Source organism: Dendrobates tinctorius, unplaced genomic scaffold, assembly GCF_039654945.1.
Source record: "Dendrobates tinctorius isolate UK_male_01 unplaced genomic scaffold, ASM3965494v1 ptg000041l, whole genome shotgun sequence".
NCBI classification, from domain to species: domain Eukaryota; kingdom Metazoa; phylum Chordata; class Amphibia; order Anura; family Dendrobatidae; genus Dendrobates; species Dendrobates tinctorius.
Genome location: NW_027361709.1, coordinates 7,322,872 through 7,349,145, shown reverse-complemented (window position 1 = coordinate 7,349,145; position 26,274 = coordinate 7,322,872). Strand labels below are relative to the sequence as shown.

General features: G+C 47.8%; 2 protein-coding genes across 3 annotated transcripts in view; both read right to left on the bottom strand.

The window, feature by feature from the left end:
* Nucleotides 1–15,251, bottom strand: part of CELSR3 (cadherin EGF LAG seven-pass G-type receptor 3) — a 113,891-nt gene extending 98,640 nt beyond the window's left edge. Inside the window, exon 1 of the mRNA XM_073575083.1 lies at nucleotides 10,761–15,251. Coding sequence (XP_073431184.1) covers nucleotides 10,761–15,078 — 4,318 coding nt within the window. The 5' untranslated portion in view covers nucleotides 15,079–15,251. The remainder of the gene's footprint in view (nucleotides 1–10,760) is intronic.
* Nucleotides 15,252–19,015: 3,764 nt separating this feature from the next.
* Nucleotides 19,016–26,274, bottom strand: part of NCKIPSD (NCK interacting protein with SH3 domain) — a 46,280-nt gene continuing 39,021 nt past the window's right edge. For both annotated transcript variants that reach the window (XM_073575081.1, XM_073575082.1), the window contains 5 exons: nucleotides 25,116–25,196; nucleotides 24,588–24,716; nucleotides 23,333–23,425; nucleotides 23,079–23,251; nucleotides 19,016–21,643 (listed from right to left, as the gene is read on the bottom strand). In XM_073575081.1, coding sequence (XP_073431182.1) covers nucleotides 21,440–21,643; nucleotides 23,079–23,251; nucleotides 23,333–23,425; nucleotides 24,588–24,716; nucleotides 25,116–25,196 — 680 coding nt within the window. In that variant the 3' untranslated portion in view covers nucleotides 19,016–21,439. The remainder of the gene's footprint in view (nucleotides 21,644–23,078; nucleotides 23,252–23,332; nucleotides 23,426–24,587; nucleotides 24,717–25,115; nucleotides 25,197–26,274) is intronic.

Below are 26,274 nucleotides of genomic sequence, written 5' to 3'. Positions count from 1 at the left end.
TATGTGGCCAACCTGATTGCTATGATTAGTTGTGCTTTAGGGACAATCCTTCCACGTCAGTGCACTGACTGTACTATCGTCGTACATACATCTTAATGTTTTTGCAATTAAGTTGGCAATAGAGGAACGAAACAAGTGACGCCAATGAACAGATAAGATGTGGATGGAACTAATGAGTTTAGAACCAGCAGGAAAAACAGTAACAATTAGATACAACAATCGCAGACAAGCCCATTACTGACTGGTACAGCTCATTATACAGGATGTGTGCAAACACCGGGACTCTACTGATCCGGAGGATTTACAGGAGGCCGGGGGTTCACCGTCCACACAAGTGATTCCCCATATTATCCTATTATAACAATTAGTGCAATACTCATCGGGCAGAGAGTTACCGGTGTAGTGCCAAACAAAAAAGCTCCATCAGGTTCTCGGGTATTGCCCAAAGATCCATCAATCTCCGATTATATGCACACTGATCCCTACGGATGTATCCCAGGTAAGCGTATATGTCCTTGCTACAATCTCCAAAAGAGGCAAAAGGTAACATAAATGAAGGCACATCTATTCAGACAGGCCAGATCTAGAGCAAAGTCTTTTATTTCTTGGGGTTATCCTTGTTCACTGTGTGGATTAGAACATATTGATGGCTATTAGACAGTTCTGTGACGCTCCTCCTGTGAGGGGAAAGCAGAACTCGCCAGGGCAAGCTGGCAGCAAGCCCCCGATGAGCTTCTACTATAAGGCATCTGTACACTCCCTCGGAGTCTACGTGATGGCGCCATAGGCACTTCATGTGTGTGAGGTACACCTGGGGTGGACCCGCTAGACCGTGGCAACGAACCTCCCGGGGGCGAGCTGACCAGGTGGACCACCCCCTATACAGGGAGCGTTTGGGGCAAGCCCGCGGGTAACTATTACCACGGCAGCTGGTACCCTGGGAAGTAACGACAGACAGACAGCTAGAGCCGAGTTGGGGATACAGGACTGACGGTACCGGCTGGGAACCACAGGACAGACGGGCACGGCTTAGAGACACGAGACAGGTGGGCACGGCCTGGAGACACAGGACAGGCGGGCACGGCTGGGAGACACAGGACAGGCGGGCACGGCTGGAAGACACAGGACAGGCGGGCACGGCTGGGAGACACAGGACAGGCGGGCACGGCTAGGAGACACAGGACCTAGGAGAGAGGAAAAATGGAGAGGTGAACGAGCAACGGATGGACAGGACGCGATAGCGTGCATAGAGGGCGGCCAGAATCACTAGGGAAAAGCAGTGATACTCAGGCACCGCTGGCAGGAAGAGGCGGCCAGATATAGGGGCTAGTAGGAGGACTTCCGGGTCGTGACCTAAAGTGGAGGAGGAGCAGGCGCGCGTCCTCAGGAGGAGGAGGAGGAGGAGACGCGCGCGTGCCCAGGCACAGTATGTGCGCGCGCCCGCCGAGCAGGAGGGGCGGGAGCGTGCACCCGGCGTGGTCCGGAAGACCGGACGGAGGAGACCGCCGGACGGAGAAGAGGAGCCGGGGAGGACCGCGGAGAAGACCGCGGCCGCCGGCGCAGAGGGGAGCAGGACACCGGAGGATGGGTAAGCTGCGGCCGGGAGGAGGCAAAGAGAGGAGTGCGCGGCAGCCGCCGCGTGACAGTACCCCCCTCCTTACGCGCCTCCCTCCGCAGTCCGGAAAAAAACTTAGCCAAGATTCGAGGGGCCTGGATGTTCTCTTGGGGCTCCCAGGACCTCTCCTCGGGACCAAAGCCCTTCCAATCAACCAAAAAAAAGGTTCTCCCCTTTTGCTTCCTCATGGCCAAAATATCTTTAACCTCAAATACATCGTCTGCGGAGACAGGCGGAGGCGAGTGAGGGGCCTTAGAAAGGAAACGATTGAAGATGACTGGTTTTAGCAAGGACACATGAAAGGCATTAGGGATACGGAGAGAGGCAGGAAGCCGTAGTTTGTAGGAGACATCATTAATACGGGACAAGACCTCAAAAGGTCCAATATAACGGGGACCCAGTTTATGGGAAGGGATCTTGAGGCGAATAAACTTGGAGGCCAGCCAAACTTTATCACCAGGGTGATATGGCGGAGCATCCAGGCGTCTTTTGTCGGCGTGTCTCTTAACTCTGCTACGTACCAACTCGAGAGCGGCCTTGGTCTCCTGCCAGATCCTGGAGAATTCCCCGGTCAGAAGGTCAGCCGCCGGTACACCCGAGGCAGGGGGAACCGGAAGAGGTACACCAGGATGTTGCCCGTAGACGACAAAGAAAGGGGACTTGCCCGAAGACTCACTGACGTGGTTATTATAGGCGAACTCAGCCCACGGGAGAAGTTCAGCCCAGTCGTTCTGGTGGACATTGGAAAAATGCCGGAGGTAGTTCACCAAGCACTGATTTGTCCGTTCGGCCTGACCGTTGGACTGGGGGTGGTAAGATGAGGAGAAGTCGAGAGTGATATCCATTGATCTGCATAGGGCTCTCCAGAAGCGAGAGGTGAATTGGACTCCTCTGTCAGAAACAATATGTTGGGGCAGTCCATGAAGACGGAAGATGTGCTGAACGAAAATCTTTGCCAAGGCTGGGGCCGATGGCAAGCCGGAAAGAGGAACGAAGTGTGCCATCTTAGAAAACCTATCAACCACCACTAGGACGACAGTACAGTTGGCAGAGTGGGGCAGGTCCGTAATAAAGTCCATGGCAATGTGTTGCCAAGGGGACGAGGGTACTGGAAGCGGGTGTAGAAGACCAGAAGGCAGCTGCCTAGGCACCTTGATCTTGGCACAGGAGAGACAGGAGGCGACGAAATCCCGGACATCCTGGGGAAGAGTCGGCCACCAGTAGTAGCGGGACACCAGGAGAAGTGTCTTCTTAAGCCCGAGATGGCCAGCCAGCTTGGAAGCATGTCCCCAGTGGAGGATTCGTCCTCGGTCCTTCTCCGGCACAAAAGTCTTGCCAGGTGGAGGTGAGAGAAGAGAAAGTGGTGCCACCGTGATGAGCCGGGATGGATCCAAAATATGCGTGGGTTCCTCTTCGACATCTGCGGGAAGGAAGGACCTGGACAAGGCGTCAGCTTTGAGGTTCTTGTTGCCTGGGCGAAAATGCAGGTCAAAATCGAATCGAGCGAAGAACAGAGACCACCTGGCCTGGCGTGGGTTGAGTCTCTGTGCAGACCGAAGATAAGCTAGATTCTTATGGTCTGTGAAGATTGTGAAGGGATGTGCGGCACCCTCCAATAAGTATCTCCACTCCTCTAGAGCTAACTTGATGGCCAGCAGTTCTCGGTCCCCAATGGAATAATTCTGCTCTGGGGTGGAGAAGGACTTGGAAAAGAAGCCGCACGTAACGAGCCTACCGGAGGAAGATTTTTGAGACAAAACCGCTCCAGCTCCAGTTGCTGATGCATCCACTTCGAGGACGAACGGTTTGTTGACCTCAGGACGATGGAGTACGGGAGCCGTGGCAAATGCTCGTTTCAGAGATAGGAAGGCCTCCTCTGCTTCAGGGGTCCAGACGTGCGGGTTGGCTCCTTTACGAATCAAAGATGAGATAGAGCCGGCCAATGAGGAAAAATGAGGGATGAACTGCCGATAATAATTTGCGAAGCCGAGAAATCGCTGAACGGCTTTCACCCCTTGGGGACGTGGCCAGTTGAGCACGGCAGACACCTTCACCGGATCCATACGCAGGCCGGAGTCGGAGATGATATAGCCCAGAAATGGAAGGGAGGACTGTTCAAAGGCGCACTTCTCCAATTTGGCGTACAGGCGATTCTCCCTCAATCGGAACAGTACTCGGCGAACATCTCTTCTGTGGGTGAACAGATCGGGAGAGAAGACCAGGATATCGTCAAGGTACACAACCACACTGGAGTACAGAAGGTCTCGGAAAATGTCGTTCACAAATTCTTGAAAGACTGCGGGGGCGTTGCACAACCCGAAGGGCATGACGAGGTACTCGTAGTGTCCATCCCTGGTGTTGAAGGCGGTCTTCCATTCATCTCCGGAGCGAATACGGACGAGATTATAGGCTCCACGGAGATCCAATTTAGAAAAGATTCGCGCCCCTCGTAGCCGGTCGAACAGCTCGGGGATGAGAGGTAGAGGATATCTGTTCTTGATGGTAATCTGGTTAAGACCTCGATAGTCAATACAGGGGCGGAGAGACCCGTCCTTCTTCTTGACAAAAAAGAAGCCAGCCCCAGCGGGAGAAGATGACTTTCGGATGAAGCCTTTGGCCAAATTCTCTTGTACATATTCAGACATGGCCTGGGACTCGAGTGGACTCAACGGATAGATTCGCCCCCGGGGCGGAGTCGAGCCGGGTACAAGCTCGATGGGGCAATCATATTGCCGGTGCGGTGGAAGAACCTCTGCCTCTTTCTTATCAAAGACATCCGAAAAAGCCCAATAGGCCGAGGGCAAATCCGCAGGACCCGAGACAGGAGACGAGCATTTGAGGGGTTGTACTGGACGAAGACATCTAGTCTGGCAAACGCAGCCCCAGCGAAGAATGTCTCCGGTCCGCCAATCCAGGACAGGTTCATGCATCCTCAACCACGGAAGACCCAGGAGCAAGGTGTGGGATAGAGACGGCAGCACGAAGAAGGCTATTCTCTCACGGTGCAGGACCCCGATCTGTAATTCCAGCTCTTCAGTGACCAGCGTAACGGTCTCGCGCAAGGGAATGCCGTCAACTGAAGCTAACTGCCGAGGAACCTCCAAGGACCTAACAGGTATCCCCAATCTCTTCACCGCCTCGAGTTGGATAAAATTACCAGCAGCCCCTGAGTCAATATAGGCTAACTCCGAGAAACGTTTGGATCCCTGGATAAACAAAACAGGAAGGGTCAAAGGTAGAGAGGTGTCGAAGGCACCTAGGGAGGCCTCTCTTACCTGTCCTAGGCGGAGGAGTTTCCCGGCCTCACAGGGCAGGAACGTAGAAGGTGGGAAGCACTGCCACAATAGAGACAAAGGCCATGAGTGAGTCTCTCCTGGCGGCGTAGCTCTGCGGGCCTGAGTCGGTCAACCTGCATAGGTTCAGGGACTGACGCCGAGGTGGAAGGCCGAGAGCGGGGAGGACTGCGTGTCGGAGGAGAAAACCGAGTGGGTCTTCTCTCCCTGGCGACCTCGCGGGAACGCTCCCGGAAACGCAGGTCAATTCGCGTTGCCAGCGAGATGAGATCTTCCAAAGACGTAGGTGTATCCCTGCCTGCCAACTCATCTTTGATTCGGGGCGACAAGCCACGCCAAAAAGCCCCTACTAGAGCCTCATTGTTCCATCCTAGTTCAGAAGACAACGTACGGAACTGGATGGCGTACTGTCCCACAGAGAGAGCACCCTGGCGAAGGCAAAACAAGGATTCGGTGGTGGAGACCAGACGGCCGGGTTCATGAAAGACCTTACGAAATGTCTCCAAGAAGGTTGCGAGCTGGGAGACTATCGGGTCATCTCGCTCCCACAAAGGATTCACCCAAGCCAATGCCTCACCCTCTAAGTGGGAAATCATAAAGGCCACCTTGGCCCGGTCGGAGGGATACTGCAGGGATGCCAGCTCGAAGTGCAACTGGCACTGGTTAATGAACCCCCGACAGAGTTTGGGATCTCCACTATAGCGTGGGGGTTTGGCCAAGCGGGGCGAGGACTGAGAAGCTGCCGCAGGCGCAGGGACAGCGGCCGCCGTCTGTAGAGCTAGAAGGCGGTTATCTACAGAGGCTATGTAGTTCAAAATATGGGCCTGGGTGTCGCGCTGCTGAGCAAGCTCCTGCTGTAAGCCGGAGATTTGGGAGGCAATCCCCGGATCGGAGGTTTGCAGAGATGAAAGTCTGGACTCCATTGACTTGAGGAACGACATGATCCTCGCCTGATTCTCACGAAGGAACAAAAGTTCCTTTTGGGTCGGGGTCGGGGTACCAGCGGGATCCATGGCCTGAGTATTCTGTGAGGTACACCTGGGGTGGACCCGCTAGACCGTTGCAACGAACCTCCCGGGGGCGAGCTGACCAGGTGGACCACCCCCTATACAGGGAGCGTTTGGGGCAAGCCCGCGGGTATCTATTACCACGGCAGCTGGTACCCTGGGAAGTAACGACAGACAGACAGCTAGAGCCGAGTTGGGGATACAGGACTGACGGTACCGGCTGGGAACCACAGGACAGACGGGCACGGCTTAGAGACACGAGACAGGTGGGCACGGCCTGGAGACACAGGACAGGCGGGCACGGCTGGGAGACACAGGACAGGCGGGCACGGCTGGGAGACACAGGACAGGCGGGCACGGCTGGGAGACACAGGACAGGCGGGCACGGCTGGGAGACACAGGACAGGCGGGCACGGCTGGGAGACACAGGACCTAGGAGAGAGGAAAAATGGAGAGGTGAACGAGCAACGGATGGACAGGACGCGATAGCGTGCATAGAGGGCGGCCAGAATCACTAGGGAGAAGCAGTGATACTCAGGCACCGCTGGCAGGAAGAGGCGGCCAGATATAGGGGCTAGTAGGAGGACTTCCGGGTCGTGACCTAAAGTGGAGGAGGAGCAGGCGCGCGTCCTCAGGAGGAGGAGGAGGAGACGCGCGCGTGCCCAGGCACAGTATGTGCGCGCGCCCGCCGAGCAGGAGGGGCGGGAGCGTGCACCCGGCGTGGTCCGGAAGACCGGACGGAGGAGACCGCCGGACGGAGAAGAGGAGCCGGGGAGGACCGCGGAGAAGACCGCGGCCGCCGGCGCAGAGGGGAGCAGGACACCGGAGGATGGGTAAGCTGCGGCCGGGAGGAAGCAAAGAGAGGAGTGCGCGGCAGCCGCCGCGTGACAGTGTGCCGTCATATGGTGCCTCTGCATGGTACGTCTTTCCCCCTGCAAGCAATATTTATAAAGGAGTTAACCTTCACAATAATGAATCTGATGGCACATGGCATGCACAGCTGTACAGAAGTGTTGTGTAAGGTCACAGCAGGCTATAGGTGCATAGAAGGGATAAGTATAATACTGGGTCTTAATATTGCATTATGGATGGCCTTAAAGGTGACCATACACATTACACAAAAGTCGGCCAACCCTGCAAACTTTGGCAGAAGCTCGTATAATGTTTTTTTGACAAGTGACAGTAGCAAAAAAAGGATTGGGCATGTGGATATTAAACATGCGCAATCCTTTGCTTCCAAAGTCAACACCAGAGGTGTCTACTATTTCTGGCATCATGTCGAAGTGACACGTACTACTGCCAGAGCATTGTACAGTACCCTCTTATTACCACCTAATACCAGTGCTTCATCATCAGGATAATGGTTGGTCGTGAGTGATCTGAGGAACGTGACTTTTCTCCAAATTCCTGCACCTCAATCCGATCGATCGATCATCAGTGGATGTTTTGAAAAAGTAAGTCCGTCAATGGAGGCCGCACCGAGCAATTTGCAGGATTTATAGGACCTGCTGCCAGAGGACACTTCAGAGATATGTATCCAGTCCTCAGCAGTCAGAGGACAAGTGGACCATCACAATATTAGGTCAAAATCTACCTATTTTCCTCTCCAAATTGGAAGGACCTTGCATGTGCAGCCAAACCGAAGAGGGGTTGAGAGGAATAGTTGCTGGCACAATGAGCTGTTGAGAGTGATAGTCACCTTAAAGGGATAGTCCCATCTCAGTAAGTGACTGAACACCGCTAGAGCTGCATTTTGGGTGAAGCACCGCTTTGAAGGGCAAAACTGTTAAGGGGCCTCTATAGTTACAAAACTATTAAGATGGGAATGTGCAATCTGTTCTTTAAGCTTAATGACAATTGTCATGGACACAATAAAAGCCCTGACAGTGTAGTCACTCATTCCTCAGTAGGAATCTGATAGTGATACATCTATAAGATAGCCGATAACTTACTGATCGTAGGGAGCGCTGTACTCTTCTTTTCTTCGGCAGTCCAGCACACTTCTGCTCCATTCAGGATGGGGCTTTGCACAACTCCATCCTGAGGAACCAGAGCCCTGTACTTGGGATTTCTGGGGGTCCCTGCAGTCTGAACCTCAGCAATCAAAATGACAGAGAATAACTTTGAATTTTGACCGTTACATTTTTGCAATTTTTTTTTTTTCAATAGTCCTTATCGTGGTCCCTGTATTAGTCCATATTAGTTTCACAGATTCCTATTATGAAGATCTTGTTGCTGCCATAGTTTAATTATGGCTAAATTGATTTCCTGTACAGATACTGCCGGCCGCTTCGCATCGTTCTAACCTACATTTGGGCTGTTGATTAAGATTTTGTCTGGTTGAAAACATTTGCTTCGTTTCAGCGACAGACAAAAGGTTGGACGAACATTTACCAAATTGCACCTGGAACATTAAAAGGTTTTCTGCATACGTGGTCACCGGATGGTGGGCTCCATGCATTCACAGCCTCGGTTTGCCCTGCAGATACAATTAACCCCTGGAGAGCCCTAATCTTGAAAGACGTGATGAAGACGAAAGCCAAGACAGAGTGAGGGCCATTATCCCAACAAGAGAAACGCTTCATCCTTGCAAGGAAGCGGGGGACTTGTTTTCATCATTGTTCTTTAATGAGTCTTAGGTGAGAATATATTTAAGGCTGGAGCGATAGTTCTCAGAGAACTCATTAATTATTCAGTAGCTACATCTGTGTGGTCGTATGAGTCTACCTACAGGAATAGGCTTCGTAACAACGCACTGAATCAAGATGGGTTCTGCCTTGTGTCCATTATTGGCAAACTTCTACCAGTGTGTCCACGTGATTGCAGTAGAGGTATGAGATGCCCGTGGAATCAAATGCAAAAGCTCCAACAAGACCCCCATATATCACAGGTCTTATATAGTATTGGTCTTCTTGTAGGCTGCTGTGCTCGGGTCAGGTGTGACTGCAACCCCTGCAGCTACGATATGTAGACTCCTTCATCACCAGGATAACCGACCATGGTATACAACTTATAGCAAAAATCCACTTTATAAGCACTTCTGGGATTGTGCCAACTGGAAGATGCCCCCCTAGTAAGGCATCTGTGCCAACCAGAGGGCATTCCCTTCCTCAAAACACTCCCTTGTTCCAGGGATCAACCAGCCGTTCAGGGCATCTTAAGCCACTCCAGTAGCGAATATCACATTCTTAGAAGCCAAAAAATAAAAACTTTCATAGGCCCAAAAAGTTAGGCAACAGTAGTAGATATTTAGGAATAGGTTGTCAGGCACCTGGCATTCACCTGGCTATGCCTAAAGCTATCCATACACCTAGGGTTAGTGTCGTCCCAACTTGCCGATTGTGGCAAGATCGGCCGACCATCTGATTTTTATGGGGCTCTCGAAAATCAAAGGTTGTAGAAATAAGAATCAGGCAGGTGGATTTCAACATGGGGAGAAATGTGTTCTTATTGGGAAGGGGACCATATGGATAGCAGTTGGTCAAACAAGCAATAGGCCAACAACTATCCAGTATGGCCAGGTTTACTTGCAGTAAGTTGCCCACTAACTAATCTCTGGGACTACTTGTAACAATGGCTGCCAATAAAATATTAATTACCAAACAGAAGAGGTCATCTGAGGATAGAACGTGAACCGATCTTGTGGCAATGACATGCAACACCAGACACATCAACCGATAGATATTGAGCCCCATGGATAGTAAGACATCGGATGCTTCTAGAATATTATTGACAAAATGGAAGGACGTTATCCAGAGCCGTCTTGTGGACCCCGGGTAACCCTTTACACCAACCACATCTACAGGGGGCCCCGTCTCCCAGACATATGTGGGTAAAGATCATGTAATGGCAGGCAATTACTCATTTTACTGTTCATTGGAACCAAACACAAAAATGGGATGGAATAAATTGTAACCCTCTAAATTTACAAAATTCGCCCCACTGTCAATTACGTTTTTAGAGAAGAGGGGGCATCAAGCACAACTTTCTCTTCTGCTGTTTTCTTGTTCGGACTACACAGTGACAATTGGTCACAGAAAAGTTGCTACAATTTCTCAATCTCAAAAATGTTCCTACAAGAACCAAGGTCGCAAATGACCTTGAAAAGGCCCCAGAATCTGAAATTTAGTAATAGTTTGTTTCCATTGATGCTGACACTTTCCCGTAACTGAAGGGTAACCAAACGTTAGCGTGTAGCCCTATCCTAAATTATGCAAGAGTCGGCTGACATTTTTTAAGGCCTATTGACATTGATCACATAAAATAGTAAAGTTCTAGAATCCCTGAGCCTAATGGTGATATTTTTGCATTCTTTGACGGGGAGCGGATCGATTTAAATGCTTATTTCAGAAATCTTATTTCTCCTGGCATAATTTCCAGACATTTCCTATCAAGCTGTCTATAAAAGCAGACAAGAAGCTCGGCTGACAAGTCTTACAGGTAAATGGGAGAAAAGTGAATAGATGAGGCTTCTTGTCTCCTTTCAGAGTAAAAAATAAATAAATCAACACATTTCTAGACATTTTAAATGAGGCTACAAATAAAAAGGTCCTAAAAAGCACTGACAGATCCAAGTGAAGGTGAATCAGGGTAACAGGTTGGAGTTGTGCAGCGTGCAAGAAAATATTATTCAACTGGTGTCCTTAAAAGTTGAACTTGACAGACCTTTTTAGGTCATTTATCAATCTAACTATGAATGCGGGTAAGTTTGGGAAATCAAGATCCACAGAAGATGCCTACTGGTAGGGACCACTCATGGCCCTGAGACCTTACAAATGGTCATATCGCATAAGTCCTAAAAGGGAACATTAGACAAAAATATAATTTATAAGCATATTCATTTACCTGATACTGTGACCAACATGGACGCCATCAAGGGACGGTTGTTGTCCAGTTTCCGGCTGAGCTTTAATTCCCCACTGGAGTGATTGACTATCAACAGATTGAGCTCATTCCCACGTTCAAAGGTGTAGAAGAGTCTGTCGGACACATCGGGGTCATAGGCCGGTATCTTCCCTATGACACCAGAGGGAAACGTGTTGGAGTCGTTAGAGACATAATTATTGAAGAGTATCTGAAAGTTCTTCAGGACCGGAGTATTGTCATTTTGATCGATCAGCTTAATATGCACCGTGGCTCTGCTAACCAGGGGGGCCGACGTGGCTTGAACCACAATGACATATTCAGGTTTTGTCTCATAGTCTAAATCTATTAGGGCAGTGAGTTCTCCAGAAAAGAAATCCATTTGAAAAATTTCAGGAATGTTACCTTCTACAATCTGATACATAATCTGCGCATTTGGACCTTCATCAGGATCCCGAGCCCTTATTCGGCCAACGACCGAGCCAACAATGCTGTTTTCCTTTACAAAGACCTCAAATTCATCCGCTGGGAAGACAGGGGCATTGTCATTGACGTCCTGAACTGCGACTTGAATGCGGACCGGACTTCTTTGCGGTGGGATACCCCTGTCCACAGCATACGCTGTCAATTCGTAGAAGGGAACCGTTTCACGGTCCAACTTCCGTACGGTACGGATAATACCTGAGGTTGGTTCAATAGTGAAATCTCCATCTCCATCTTCCCCATTTTGGAAAGTATATTGCACTCGTCCATTGGAATGAGAATCCCGATCGGTGGCCGAGATCTGAAGGACACTGGTGAAGGGTGGCGCGTCCTCTGAGACTATTCCGTGATATTGCGTATTTAGAAACTGGGGGGCATTATCATTCACATCATTAACCATTATCTCAACATAAGTGGTGTCGGATTTTTGGGGGATTCCATTATCTTTTGCCAAAACGGCAAGGCTGTAAGTCATCTGATCCTCATAGTCTAAGGGGGCATTGAGCGTGATGGCTCCACTGTCTGCATTAATACGAAATTGAGGGATATTGTCTTCCAGAAAGTAACTGATCCTGGCGTTTTCACCCACGTCATCATCAGTAGCACTTATTATCACCACGGTGCTTCCAATGGGACGATCCTCGTTGATATCGACTGTGTAGTGCGCGGTCTGAAAGACCGGTCGGTGAGTGTTTGCGTCGGTGATGTTTACATGGACATAACAGTTATCATGCAGGATACGGTCGGACGCCGTCACCGTTAGTACGTAACGTCTTTCCTGTTTGTAGTCAAGGGGCAATGACAAAGTGATTAACCCTGCTCCACCTTGAGTAGTAATGGCAAAGCGATTGCGGGTGTTCCCACCTGTGATCTGATAGGAGATTATGCTGTTTACATCGCGGTCTATGGCAGTGACAGTAAGGACACTCGTGCCCACACCGGCATCTTCATTCAAACGAATAAAATAATCCCTTTGGGTAAATTCAGGCCGATTGTCATTCACATCCAGGATTGTGATTGTGACACTGGCGGAAGCAGAAAGAGGAGGGTTACCGTGATCGCGGGCCTCGACCCCAAACATGTAACGTTCTTCAGTCTCTCTATCCAGCGGCCCACTCACGGTGATCCAACCAGTGGCACTGTTAATTACAAATGGGGTATTGGATGAGACCCCAAGTAACTTGTATTCCAAACGGGCATTTTCACCATAGTCGGCATCAACAGCTTGGATATGAATCACAGAGTGACCCAAGGGAACATTTTCTAGCACATTTACTTGAAATGGGGTACTAACAAATATAGGGGCATGGTCATTAATGTCTATGATTTGCACGCTTATCATGCCAGTGTTGTTGGAAAGGGGAGGCCGGCCGGAGTCCTGGGCACGGACTCTCAAACTATATTCCCTCTCAGTTTCGAAGTCTAGGGGGGTGATGACCTGTATGGCACCATTTAAGCTGTCGATGGAGAATTGCCCCCTGCTGTTGCCACTAATGAGATTATAGTGGACCACAGCATTATTATCCTTATCAAGATCGGTGGCCGTAACCCTTAAAATCTCAGTATGAGGTTTGACATCTTCTCTGATCTGTACGATGTAACGTTTCTCGCTAAATTGGGGGACATTATCATTTTCGTCTAATACAGTAATCTCAACCTTCACAGTAGATGATCTGGGCCCTGGGTCTTTACCTTGATCACTGGCTTCTACAATTAAGGAGTATTTTTCCCTTTTTTCCCTGTCTACCTGCCCACTGGTGGTGATTAAACCAGACCTGGCATCTATTTCGAACACAGAATGGGCGGCCTGTTCGTTGACAAACCGATACTTTATATTGGCGTTGGCTTGGGAGTCAATATCGGTGGCTCTGAGTTGCAATATGGGGTACCCCTCCTCTACGTTCTCCCTAATGCTCTCCCTGTACTCTGTCTGCTCAAACGATGGACTATGGTCATTCTTATCCATGACAGTAACGGCCACCATAGTGGTCGCCGACAAACGTGGACTCCCTTGGTCTATGGCTGTGACTCGAAAATAATGGAGATCCATGTTTTCCCTGTCTAGGATCTCAGTGGTGGAGATTAAACCCGTCACTGAATCTATACTGAAGAGCTCTAAAGATTTGCTATTCATCAAGGCATCCATAGTGTACACTACCCGCCCAGATTCCCCGGTATCCGGATCTTGTGCTGTCATTGTTATCACAGGGGTCCCTGGGGGCTGATTTTCGGCCACCTGAACCTGATAGTTATACTGGGGGAAGTGAGGATGCCGGTTGGCTGCCCTGCGTGATCTTATTAATGGAAGGGATGCCCTTTCTCTTCTCCTCCCACTGATCCCCTGCTTGACATCGTGTGGATGTGATATATGAGGGAGGTGGAATGGATTCGGCTGCATTTCTTTGCTGACGGATAATTGCCGTTGAGTGTACAGGTCAATATTAGCAAGCTTCTCAAGGCCGGATAGTGGGAAAGTAGTTTTTAAGCAACCTTTGGTGGTGTTAAATGGGAAATAAAGGGAGCAGGGTTGTTTTGGGGACAGGAGAGCTGGGGGTTGTGTAGGAGCAGCGGTAGGCGCCCTGGGAGCTGTCTGATCTGCTGGTGCTGAAATATCCTCTCTCAACGTGGTATCCCCGGGCTGCTCGCTCCAGCAATCCCGTAGATCCCAGAGATCGTAGGACTGGTTACCTGAAAATCCGACCCCACAAAGACCACCATGGGGTAATCCACTGATACAAAGCACTGGTGAAACTGCAGCCTGGGGATGATGAGCGTAGTATTCCAGAGTGTAACAGTCCCATTTTATATCAGAGGATTTATGCAAACGCAGATGGGGATGTCTCCGTTGACAGCGCCGGATGACCTGGAGGGCATGCTGGTTTAAAAATTGCACAAGCACATGGTTGTCTTCCAAAAGAGCAAGAACCAGGCAATCCCCGGGAGATCCGTGCCCCTCCTGGACATCCGTATAGTAAAACAGACCACACCGATCCCTGAGGTCCTGACCGTTTCCATCACTTTTAACCATTACATCCACATTCAAGTCTTGATGGTGCCCACCTCCTGCGCCCCCCCAAAAGTTTCTACAAAAGCAACGTACGGGGAAGACAAGTGGACAGTTCCGGTTGGAAAGGCAACTTCTGTTAGTTTTCAGAGCCCTGACGTACCTGTCACTCCGCCTGAGCACAACGTGTCGTAGCGAACTCTTCTTACACATTGTCCTATTGCTGAACGTCAGTAGTATCGGCTGGCAGTGGCGAGCGACGTCTTTGCTGGGTTTTTTTTTAAGGCAATGATGGGGTCCGAGCAGACAATCCATAGGTAGCACGTGAGATTTTGTAATCCGATGCCAAGGAGGGGGGTCCCCTTTGGTCCTTATAATGACACAGGCTGGAGGCACCGGGCTGGGATTTGGCAGGTAACAGCGAGTGCCAGCTGCAGGCATGGGTTTCCTGCATCCGACAGGAATGCACCTGCATGCGCCGCGCTGACGCGACCCCCAAGTCCTATGAATGCACTTTGCAGGGCTGCACCCCGATGCCTGTCCAGTGGTCGGGTGCCAGGGGGAGCTGCCATGGCCTCTGGCCTGAGGGGCAGCCACCGTGCACTGAGCCCCCCGGAGCTCCCCCAGCCGCTGCCCGCCAGTGCGAGCCCCCTGCTGCCCAATGCACAGGACTGGAGCAGGGCAGAGGCTCCCGGGGCTCCCCCAGCTGCCTGCATGCTTCTCCAGGCTGCAAGTGAACAAAGGGCTGGAGAGGAGGAGAAGCAGCTGGAGGAGCTGCACACACAGGCTGGCTCCCAGCAGCAGAGCGGCCATAGTCTCCCTCCTTGTCCTCCTCACTGGGCAGCAGCGCTCCCCGCCCCCGGTCCTCCTGTCTGTCTCCTTGCCTTGGCAGCTACCATCTACTCGGCGCTTCCCAGACTCTCCGGGCGCAGCATCTCCTCACCCTCCCTTCATTCAACACCAACATGGCTCCCGGCAACCTTAATGGTCCGCTCCACCCCAGCTCTCTACCCTCCCCCCCTTTACTACAGCACGGAGTTGGTAGATCCCGATGCGCAGGCGCACAAGCGGCGGCTGAGTCAGTCACTATTAATGCAAGGCGCCATGTTTACTATTGGCAGCTGGAGGGGTCGCTATCCAGGGTACTGAAAAGCTGATGTCAGCCACTCGCGATATACTCCCAGTGGTGTATATGTTGTATCGTTATATGAAGCCTATAGAAATTAATCCTGACAGGAAGACACTATGGTCGTGTTGCCCATTGTGACCAATCAGAGTCTACGTTTAATTTTCCAAGGGCAGGTTAGCAGATGAAAGCTGAATTCTGATTGGTTGCTTTAGGCATACATAACGTCACCTCTGTCTGATCATGGCCGTGGTGCCCGTTGCTAGGTTACAGAGCAAACTACCTGCAGAAGCCCTGCGATGAATGACAAACTCAGCTCTGCTACATCAGTGCATGATAGGACGGTGCTAATCAGATGACTCCTGAGAGAACACTGCAGATTCTATTAGGATACAGTCACACGTGGCACATTCGCCTCAGAGATTTCAGTGACTGCCCTATTCATGTGGATGGGGATTGTATAAATCTTGGCACCAGCTGCAGAAACGTCCCAATCACATTTACGGATATTTATTTACTTTCTGCGCCATATCTGCCCCATGTGAATAGATCCCCACATGTCGTTCTATGCAGGATTTAATGCATTAATAATCTGCAAATCATGAAATAATCAAAACATCTGGAATTATTCAGTCTGAAGTATGAGCCACGTGCAGAAATCCCGGCACCTCCAGCCTCGGCTGCTATCAGTGCAGTGATTAATGGTCGTCTGAGGAACATTCTGCCGCTGAATGGACAAATCATCAGTGCGAGCAAAAGGCGGCCTGGTGTTGTCTTGTTGAAGAATGGATCCCGGGACACTTTAGAGAAACGGCCGCACGACTGGTCCCACCACCAAATCAATGTAACACCAAGCTGCTAGTGACATGGAATAAAGACTAGGGGGTCCGGCTACCACAGATTATGCCACCCCACATCATAATCTCGGGAAAATGACCGATGTGAGATACTCTCATGAAGGCCTCATCATGGCATTACCCACATGGCCTCCGGATGTCATGGACACAATGATGGCTGGAGATTGGCCCACCAGGGGAATGCCATGAAGTAGTAACTTCATACCGTCATGGCAAACCTCGGGGTCACCTTCGACACAGCAGCAATGCCCCGGCAGGGCAGACAGCCTGGTGCCTTACAGCGCCCATGCTGCAAGACTGAGTCCCCATGACTCCAGACTGCGCCACTCCACCAGCACAAAACCACAGCAACAATGACCGCCACTCAGCACCAACTCCAAACGAAAGGAGCACTGAAACTCACCTTCCTCAAGCTCTTCAGTGAAAGCAAAAATGGGCTAGACCCCTTTCTTTGCAGTTTCCTTCTAATTAAGAGAAAGACGCCCAAAAATGATGCACGGCTGAGCACACGTTTGCTCTGTCGGCACCAGTATAGGCAATGGCCCCATTGGCGCATACACCATAATCATGGTTTATTTGGGAGGTTCTGATGCAAGACTCAACAGAGCCACTGAACTCAGTGTGAAAGCAACCTTAGTGTTGCAGTTTCAATGTTCGAGTGTGTACATGTGTATATATATATATATATATACACACATACACACACACACATACAGTATATATATTTTGTCTATTTTTCATATCTACTTTCTATGAATATCTTACCTGCCTCCTAACTAACCATCTAGGATCTATTTCTACTTCATTAATCAGTGATGTTTCCAGGCTTCCAGTAAGCGGCTGGTGGATCATATCCAAGATGATGGCATCCTGCGTGCCATAAAGCGAGGTGATTAATGTGCTATACTCAGCGCAGTGACACATTGTTTCGTTCTACAGAACACCCATTTACAATGTTCCTGTATCTTAACCCTTGCACAATCCAGTGATTTGATCCAGGACTACAAGTCCCAGCATACCCAGCAGCAGCCCCACTATGCTGACTGCCATGCTGCTACATCCCATCATTGTGGCTTTAATCCCTCAAGGCTGTCACTTGAATATTAACACATCTTTATAAGCTGGGTATTAGGCCATAACACCCCCTGCCATCACACACTCAGAAGGATTTTTCTTCTGTTTCCTTGTGATAAATGGCATTGAGAAAAAAATCCTAGACAGCATCTTGCCAGTCACAATGATGGCTGCCAATGGTAGTGCCCAGTATTCCCCCCTCTCTTCCCCCAGGAGTGGAACAGACCCGGCCTCATCTGCTTATAGGAAGCGTCTGAATCCATTAGTGAGAGTTCCCAGCTCTGCTCATTGTCCCCAATCTGACAATGTGGAGGAGCCGCCCTCCACTCCTCACATCAATGTGTTCATTGAGCCCAGATCCCTCATTGTCTGCCCTGCTCCCTCTGCACAGCCAGCCGCTGCTATTGGCTCGGAGAACAAGCCCATGCATTACAACAGATCTGCCAGCGTCTTCAATCTTATGTGAGCGGATGACATATGCAAGACGGGCGATAAAAGGAACGGCCATGCATCCTTTATGGGCATTGTTAATATGGAGGCTCCATTTCTGCCATAATTGAAGCTATTTATTATTTGTCACTAGTCTGATATTAGCCAGACTCGTCCAATTCGGAAGTTTCAGGCCAAGTACAAAGTTTCTATCAGTTTCCAGGAAAGCTAGGTGACAACTAATATGGCTGCCCGGTTTTTCCTACAGAGACAGATGTTTTAACTTGTGAATGTCTGCAGAAAAAGGAATTTGGGAACACCGGAAAAAATTTCTTGTTACCTTGGGAGCCATTCAGCTTTTCCATAAGCAAATTTATTGACGCCATTATATAAAACCATGGAAATATGCTCCATCCTCTATTAATCCAAAGTTCCATGCTGTATTATCCTCCAGAGCTGCACTCACTATTCTGCTGGTGCAGTCACTGTGTACATACATTACTGATCCTGAGTTACATCCTGCATTATACCCCAGAGCTGCACTCACTATTCTGCTGGTGCAGTCATTGTGTACATACATTACTGATCCTGAGTTAGCTCCTGTATTATACCCCAGAGCTGCACTCACTATTCTGCTGGAGCAGTCACTATGTACATACATTACATTACTGATCCTGAGTTACATCCTGTATTATACTCCAGAGCTGTACTCACTATTCTGCTGGTGCGGTCACTGTGTACATACATTACATTACTGATCCTGAGTTACCTCCTGTATTATACTCCAGAGTTGCACTCACTATTCTGCTGGTGCAGTCACTGTGTACATACATTACATTACTGATCCTGAGTTACATCCTGTATTATACTCCAGAGCTGCACTCACTATTCTGCTGGTGCAGTCACTGTGTACATACATTACTAATCACGAGTTACATCCGGTCAATGCCTGATGAAGAGACCTGAGTAGTCTGGAAAGCTGCAATGTGTTATCTTTTCAGTTAGCCATTAAAAACGTATCAACCACTGAGGACTCTCAGTTCAGAATATTCTTCAGTAGAAAACTAAAAATTGTCCCTAGAGGTGGACAACCCCTTCTAGCTTTGGTCCATCTTGGAGATGTGCACTTACGACCTCAGAATCCGAAGCTTCACAAACAGGATGCGATTTACTAATTCAGACAAGAACAGATCACTAAATGTGCTGCCCCTTTAAGAGAATGTCAGATCATCTAACAAAGCAGTAAAGACAATAAACGATTAGATACATTTTATTTGATTCCATTTATTCCACAAATGTTATTTCAAGTACAGTAAGTCTGAGAAATACAATGTACGTGGAGCGCAGCGGGGCAGGTGCCCCGTGTACATATCAATGGCGGTTTACATTGGCGAAGTCGTACAATGCAGATTAGAAAGTTACAATGTTCACACGACAGCATCTCACAAATGGATACAAAGACAAGAAACCAAATATAGCAAAGCAAAAAGTAAAAAAAAAAATGTCAGTGTGTGTTCCACATTAATGCAGCAATGGCGAAACAAAAAACTTATGGATGATGACCAGACAAGGTGCAGCAGAGCGGTCATACCGGCCTCCAATGTGTGATCGGAGGGGTGCACAGAGACCCAAATGTTTGGGAAAGTTGGATGATGTTCCAATCGCTCTTCCTGCATAATGTAAGGCTGCCCCCTACACCGAAGGAGCAGCGAGGAGACCGGCGGGGAACACAGTGTGGAGATTGGAGGAGCGGCGATGATCCGGCTGGCGAATAACTTCAGAATATGTTGTAAAGTAGTGGACAACCCCTTTAAATAGATTTGCAAATACCTTACATACGGTTAGCCTGGATTCTGCATCGGGAGGGCCGTAGTCGAGAACGATGTATTCGCAGCATACCTGCGGGTTATTGATGACCCGTTCGCTTATGTAGATGGCTATTCCTCCAAAAAGAAACGCTACTTGCTTACAATGCAATTACCTAATAACATCAGCTCATTAACACGACCTAATAAAGACGGACAAAATCCACGACAAATACCGCAGTACAGCACAGCACGCACTGGAGACCGCAGATATGACCTGCTGCTGCACAGTGTCTGGTTTTTCCATTGACGCCATTTTTTTTAATTATTTTAATATAAAACATGCCAGTTTAAAATAGCAAATCGAAACGCATGAGATAAAATAATCTGCGGCAGCTTCAATTAGAAAAATATCATCCGTCAGACCCATGCATCCTGGTCAGTAAAGCATCTGGTTAACAAAATAGAGAAATCTGCAGATTAGCAATATCCAGTAGAAAGGTGCAACAGACGCACGAGGAGCTCATCAACCGTCAGTATTTCACATGCTAGTAAAATATATATATTTTTGTCTAATTCTGGTTATATAGGGTTAATGATCTCTGCACAGTTATATTCCGGAGGAGCGTCAAGCTGGACGTCTTCCCCCAACCACATACACCAAGAACTTGCATATTAATATTTCGGACAATAGGGACTTACCAGCTCATTTATATTTTAGAGAAACGCTATTCTGATGTTCTCAGCCATCTGCGGTGGAAGCACAACTCCCAGCATGTCCTGGGCTGTCGCCTAGCAACAAGTACTGCCATCAGCAGGTGACTACCATAATTGTCCTTGCTCCTATGGAGATCTGCAAAGTCACCTGCAGAAGTGTAGGTAGGACTCGGGGGAAGATGGCCGTCCCACGTGGGCTGTGGCTTATAGGGATTTAAGAATTGGGAGACCCGGTGCCTCCAGAATTTGTTTCCAACCCAGACTTACTAGTCCTACAAAATGGTCAGGGCTTGGATAAATCACACCCAAAAGTGTGTATTTTGGGGGCGATTCTATGGGTGGGGCGAGTTGGTAAGTATGTGATCTCCTATAGGCTCATCAACACTAATGACTGATTTCAGACAAGCATCCATTTCTAGTAAGAAAAGACTGCACAGAGATTTCACACCCCTTTGGCACCGTTGCTGTTACTATAAAGACACATGCATCTAATAACAGAAACCGCTGAGCTGTAACAAAGGGGTTTAAACTCCCTCCAGAGCCTTTTTTATTTTGGAGATCATTGGGGTCCGAGATAAAAGATCTTCTCACATGGATCTACAACAGAGTAGATGATCATTTAATATGGACTTCTCTTTTATGCAGACTAAATGTTTTCCTTTATAGCCAAGTGTCAGTAAGGAGGGGATAAAGGCCTGTAATATCTCAATGCATCTCCCCCCTTCTGTGATGTTCCTGCCTTTTCTGCATCATTTCAACCAGAGTCAGTAGGGAGCATAAGCTACCAGGGACCCAAGGAGAATCAACCCATAACAAGCAATTGCCTCATTCACCATTACTGGTCACCAGTTACTTTTGATAGAAAAATCTGAATAAACTCAGCAGGATCAGAAAGGACAGGAGACATTAAACTTCCAGTTAACAGTTCCCCTCAGGTCGTTATATAAGGAGGAGTTTAGATTTAGGCCTGAAAAGCTTTACGAGAAAACAAAACCTTACTCCAATGCAAATTAATTACTTTTCAGTAGCAGAAACATCTTGCAACTGCAGCAAGAGACACTGCGCCCCTAGGATGTAAGGAGAGCAGCGGCAATGCTGTGAACAATTCACTGTCAAGATGAAGTTTCTGCAGCTTTGTAAACTTATTCCTCCAGGCCAGCAATCATTCACCCGCTCTCGGGGGAGATCTGAGGAAATTCCTTGTAGATTTCCTGGATGATCATTTTGTCCATCTGACTGTGAGGTCCTTCCTCTTCTTCGTCGAGAATACGCTGCATTATGCTGTGCAGGTCGTGACGGCGATGCAGGTGTTGCAGGTAGTCAGTGGAGCGGATGATGGCGTGCATCAGGGACAGGTACTCCATCCGCAGCTGCAGGGATGGGAGAAATCAGCAATTACACCACATGGCGGGAGATTACGGATGCCTTACTACTCAGCACTAAGGAGGGAAGAGGGTCTCAGTGTGGACATGCAGTTGGCATAGGGGTCTTACAAGCAATGCTCCGGGAAGTGGCGTGCAAGTTAGCCCTCCTCTAGAAGGAAGAATACAGTTTCTTTATCTCCATCTACTTTGTAAGCCAATGTGTGACCTACTAATGAGCCAAGACTGATACTGATTGACAATCCTTAGGCTGTCATCAATATCAGATCCGTGGTGGTCCGACACCAACCTCCCCCACACCACCACGATCAGCTGTTACCATGCCCTATGTAAACTGTAAGTACAGAATATCAAGCCAGGAGACTTCAGCTCCGTACACGGGGTAGTGACCGTTCTTGGGTCCTGCAGCTCAGTTCCTACTGAAGTGAATGTGATCTGAGCTTCAGGACAAGAAAAAGGTCACTACACAGTGTACAGTGTTCAGAGCTGTGGTGTCCTGGCCCCATACACTACGGTAGGTACTGCGGCTATTGTAACAGCAGTCGGGTGTCATACACCCACACCTATGTGATCCTATAGGCATTATTAATGTGCAGGACAATCCCTTTAAGAACACGCCCAACGAGATAATCTTAAAGTGGTAAAACCAATTGGGGATTTTGTTGCTAGAATGCATCAGGGTTTACGCACATCTCATCCTTTGCATGTTAGTAATCTGAGAAATCCACAGCGATACCTTCTGCATATATTGACAAGCTGCAGATTTTACCCCACCTGCAGTTTCTTAGAAAAGTGTGAATGAAATTTTGTAAACTGTAATATGTAGGTTTTCTGCAAGCAAATCCACAGTAGACCACCCGCTGCATATATGCCCCATGCAAACAGAACCATAAGGGTAGGCTGCCGAGGCTGTGACATACTATTGAGTGTCTTGTTTTTTGTTTTTTTTAAATATGTAGACAACGAACTGATAAACACTCTTTACACGCTGGTAGACCAGAGTTAGATCTCCATAGGCTCAGAAATGGCTGCCAGCTGCCACCACTTCAGATCGGCATTACAGCTGTTGTAGTATTTTATGGGGTTACCCAACAATAAAATCTTTTTTTTTTTTTTTTTTTCTTCTTCTTCTTCTTCTTTTCAAGGCATGGAAGGTTTTTTTTTTTCTAGTGGCTTTAGAACAGAGCAGACATCGGAGGTCTGTGGTGGCTCCAGAAGCAAAAAGGACTGCGCTGGATCCTTGAGGATGAAGCAACACGAGTAGGTCTCCGGTTACTGTTTTTCAAACATCCATGCCTAGACAAAAATGTATTCCAGGGCAGGACAACCCCTAGAAGTCCAAATTTAGGAGTCTTGCAAAGCTATGAGACACGTGGTCAGAAGAACGTCAATACGACGAATGGTGGCATTCCTTGTGTCTTACCTTATCTCCGGGAGAAAGATCCGCGATCTGACGCACAATGATATCGATCATTACCATCATGTCTGTGTGGTAGAAGATATTAGCCGTATCTGAGCTGGCGAATACATCCTGCAGGATCTTCAGCACAGAGTGCGGGGGCTGAGGCTGATGCTTAAAGATACAAACAGGATCATCTGGTAACGAGAGAGGACAGGACAAGTAAGTGACCTCTTCATTACAAGACCCGGAACATGCAAGGACATTCACACACCTACCTCCCCTGTTGAGAAGCAGAAGAAGCTTTTCTGTAAAGATCTTCACATTGGGACGTTTACACAGAGTTTTCATAATCACATTGCTTGCTGGAACTACAAAAAAGGGCAATAAAGACGTTGTGTATCCTATGGGGGCGGTATTATAGTAGTTATATTCTTGTACATAGGGGGCAGTATTATAGCAGTTATATTCTTGTATATATAGGGCAGTATTATAGTAGTTCTATTCTTGTATATAGGAGCAGTATTATAGTAGTTATATTCTTGTATATAGAGGGCAGTATTATAGCAGTAATATTCTTGTACATAGAGGGCAGTATTATAGCAGTTATATTCTTGTACATAGGAGCAGTATTATAGTAGTTATATTCTTGTACATAGGGGCAGTATTATAGTAGTTATATTCTTGTACATAGGAGCAGTATTATAGTAGTTATATTCTTGTATATAGAGGGCAGTATTATAGCAGTTATATTCTTGTATATAGAGGGCAGTATTATAGCAGTTATATTCTTGTACATAGTAGCAGTATTATAGTAGTTATATTCTTGTACATAGGGGCAGTATTATAGTAGTTATATTCTTGTACATAGGGGTCAGTATTATAGTAGTTATATTCTTGTACATAGGAGCAGTATTATAGTAGTTATATTCTTGTACATAGGAGCAGTATTATAGTAGTTATATTCTTGTATATAGGGGGCAGTATTATAGTAGCTATACTCTTGTACATAGGGGGCAGTATTCTAGTAGTTATATTCTTGTATATAGAGGGCAGTATTATAGCAGTTATATTCTTGTACATAGAGGGCAGTATTATAGTAGTTATATTCTTGCACATAGGAGCAGTATTCTAGTAGTTATATTCTTGTATATAGAGGGCAGTATTCTAGTAGTTATATTCTTGTATATAGGGGCAGTATTCTAGTAGTTATACTCTTGTATATAGAGGGCAGTATTATAGTACCGTAGTTATATTCTTGTACATAGGGGGCAGTATTATAGTAGTTATCTTGTATATAGAGGGCAGTATTATAGCAGTTATATTCTTGTACATAGGAGCAGTATTATAGTAGTTATATTCTTGTACATAGGGGGCAGTATTATAGTAGTTATATTGTACATAGGGGCAGTATTATAGTAATTATATTCTTGTACACAGGGAGCAGTATTAGAGTGAAATATTGGGGTTAATTGCAGTCACTCCTGAATGTTTACGTCTTGAGTGGAGTTTGTTCTGGATTATCATACATACCTGCTATGTGTAAATTAAATGCCAGCAGCACATTGACAAACAGGTCGGGCAGCTGCTCGGTTGTGTCTGAAGGCAGGCCGTCCTCAATCACTTCAAGCAGGAACTGGACAAACTGGGAGTTGAGATGCTCTGTAGTAACGAGAGTGGTATTAATGTATTTATTTTCCCAGCTGCTGCACATCGTACGGCGGGATTCACGTCCTGGATCATTGATTGTGAGCACCGCTACTATGAACATATGTCCATGTGTGAATGTGTTTAGAGGGAAAACAAATGAGAACCCATGCCAGATCGTACACGTGCCTGAAGGAATCCTGCCTGCGAAGCCAAACCACTCAATCCTTGCCAGAAGCCAAACTCTAGTGCGGAGGATCATCGCCCCTCCATCCCCCAGAAACAAATTTAAAAAAAAATCAGCCAGTAAATATACAGCGTCGAGGTGTCCTTCCCTATGACATGGTCACAATGTAACCGTCGTATTATAGAAGCAAGATGCACACGGACAGATGCCACATGGACGCCACTTACCGTAATGATGGTAGGGAAGCGGCTCTCCCATGGAGAAGATCATGGACAGGACTAATGCGGAGTAGCAGAGTTTCTGGTGTTCTGTAAGAGAAGGGGACACTGATTTAGCGTCAAGTCTCTGCTTTCATAGGGGAGCTCGATATTGGTTGATGTTGACACATTAATACTCTGCGAGTTTTCAGCATTGGACCAACTCTCTGGGATTTCTAAAAGTAAAGTGGCTGTGATGGAAAACACCATTAAATGAAGCTTAAAAACTGGCATCCCCATCTCATCCAAGTGGGGGTCCAATCTCTGACCCCAAGAATAAAGGAGAGGAGGGGGCCGATGCTGCACTGACCACATCCGAATGACATTGTATCGTCCTCTGTCTCCTCTACTAATAACAAAACATTAAATTTGGGAATCTGGAGTTTGCAAATCATAATTCTGGCCCCGATCCAGAAAGCACAGAATTTAGGGAATTGATTGTAGGGATTAGCGTCAGAATATTCACGCTCTAATTGAGTTAGGATCAGAGACAATGAAGACGGTGCCGTTACGGCGTCTCTCGCTTTCATGTGCTCTGATGACACCACCGTCTTTATCGTCTCTGGACGGGGTGGGTGACGAGCTGCCAACCTGTGTGACAATCCGTCCCCGAGGTGGAAATCTCACACTTCAAAGACCTTAAACGTTTAACCAGTTGGCTTCAGTCACATTAGATCCCAGGGAGCCCGCATATTCCCGTCCTGAGGAAGGGCACGGGCGGCTTCACCAGGCGTAAAAGGGATTAGAACCAACAATGCAGCAGACGTCCGCCCCAAATTCCTAAGCCCCAAAACAGCTTACGATGCCTGAAATTCAAGGTCGTTTTTGAATCTGCACAGGACGACATCTAGTAATGTTTTTTTTTTTTCTATAACAAGTTGTTTATAGGGTTTATAACCAATGTGAGGGGCTTTAAGATGATTTTTATTACTGACAGACCCATGATCCATTTTTTTCTCTACTAGTAGCTTCACTACAGCCCCTCTAGGATGTTTCACACAGAGAATGAGATGTTCTGCACGGGACACCATCTAGTAATACAAATTTTTTTTCTATAATAAGTATTTAATAGGGTTTATAAAAACCTGTTTGCTGATAATGTGATTTTTCTTCACTACAAGACCAGAGA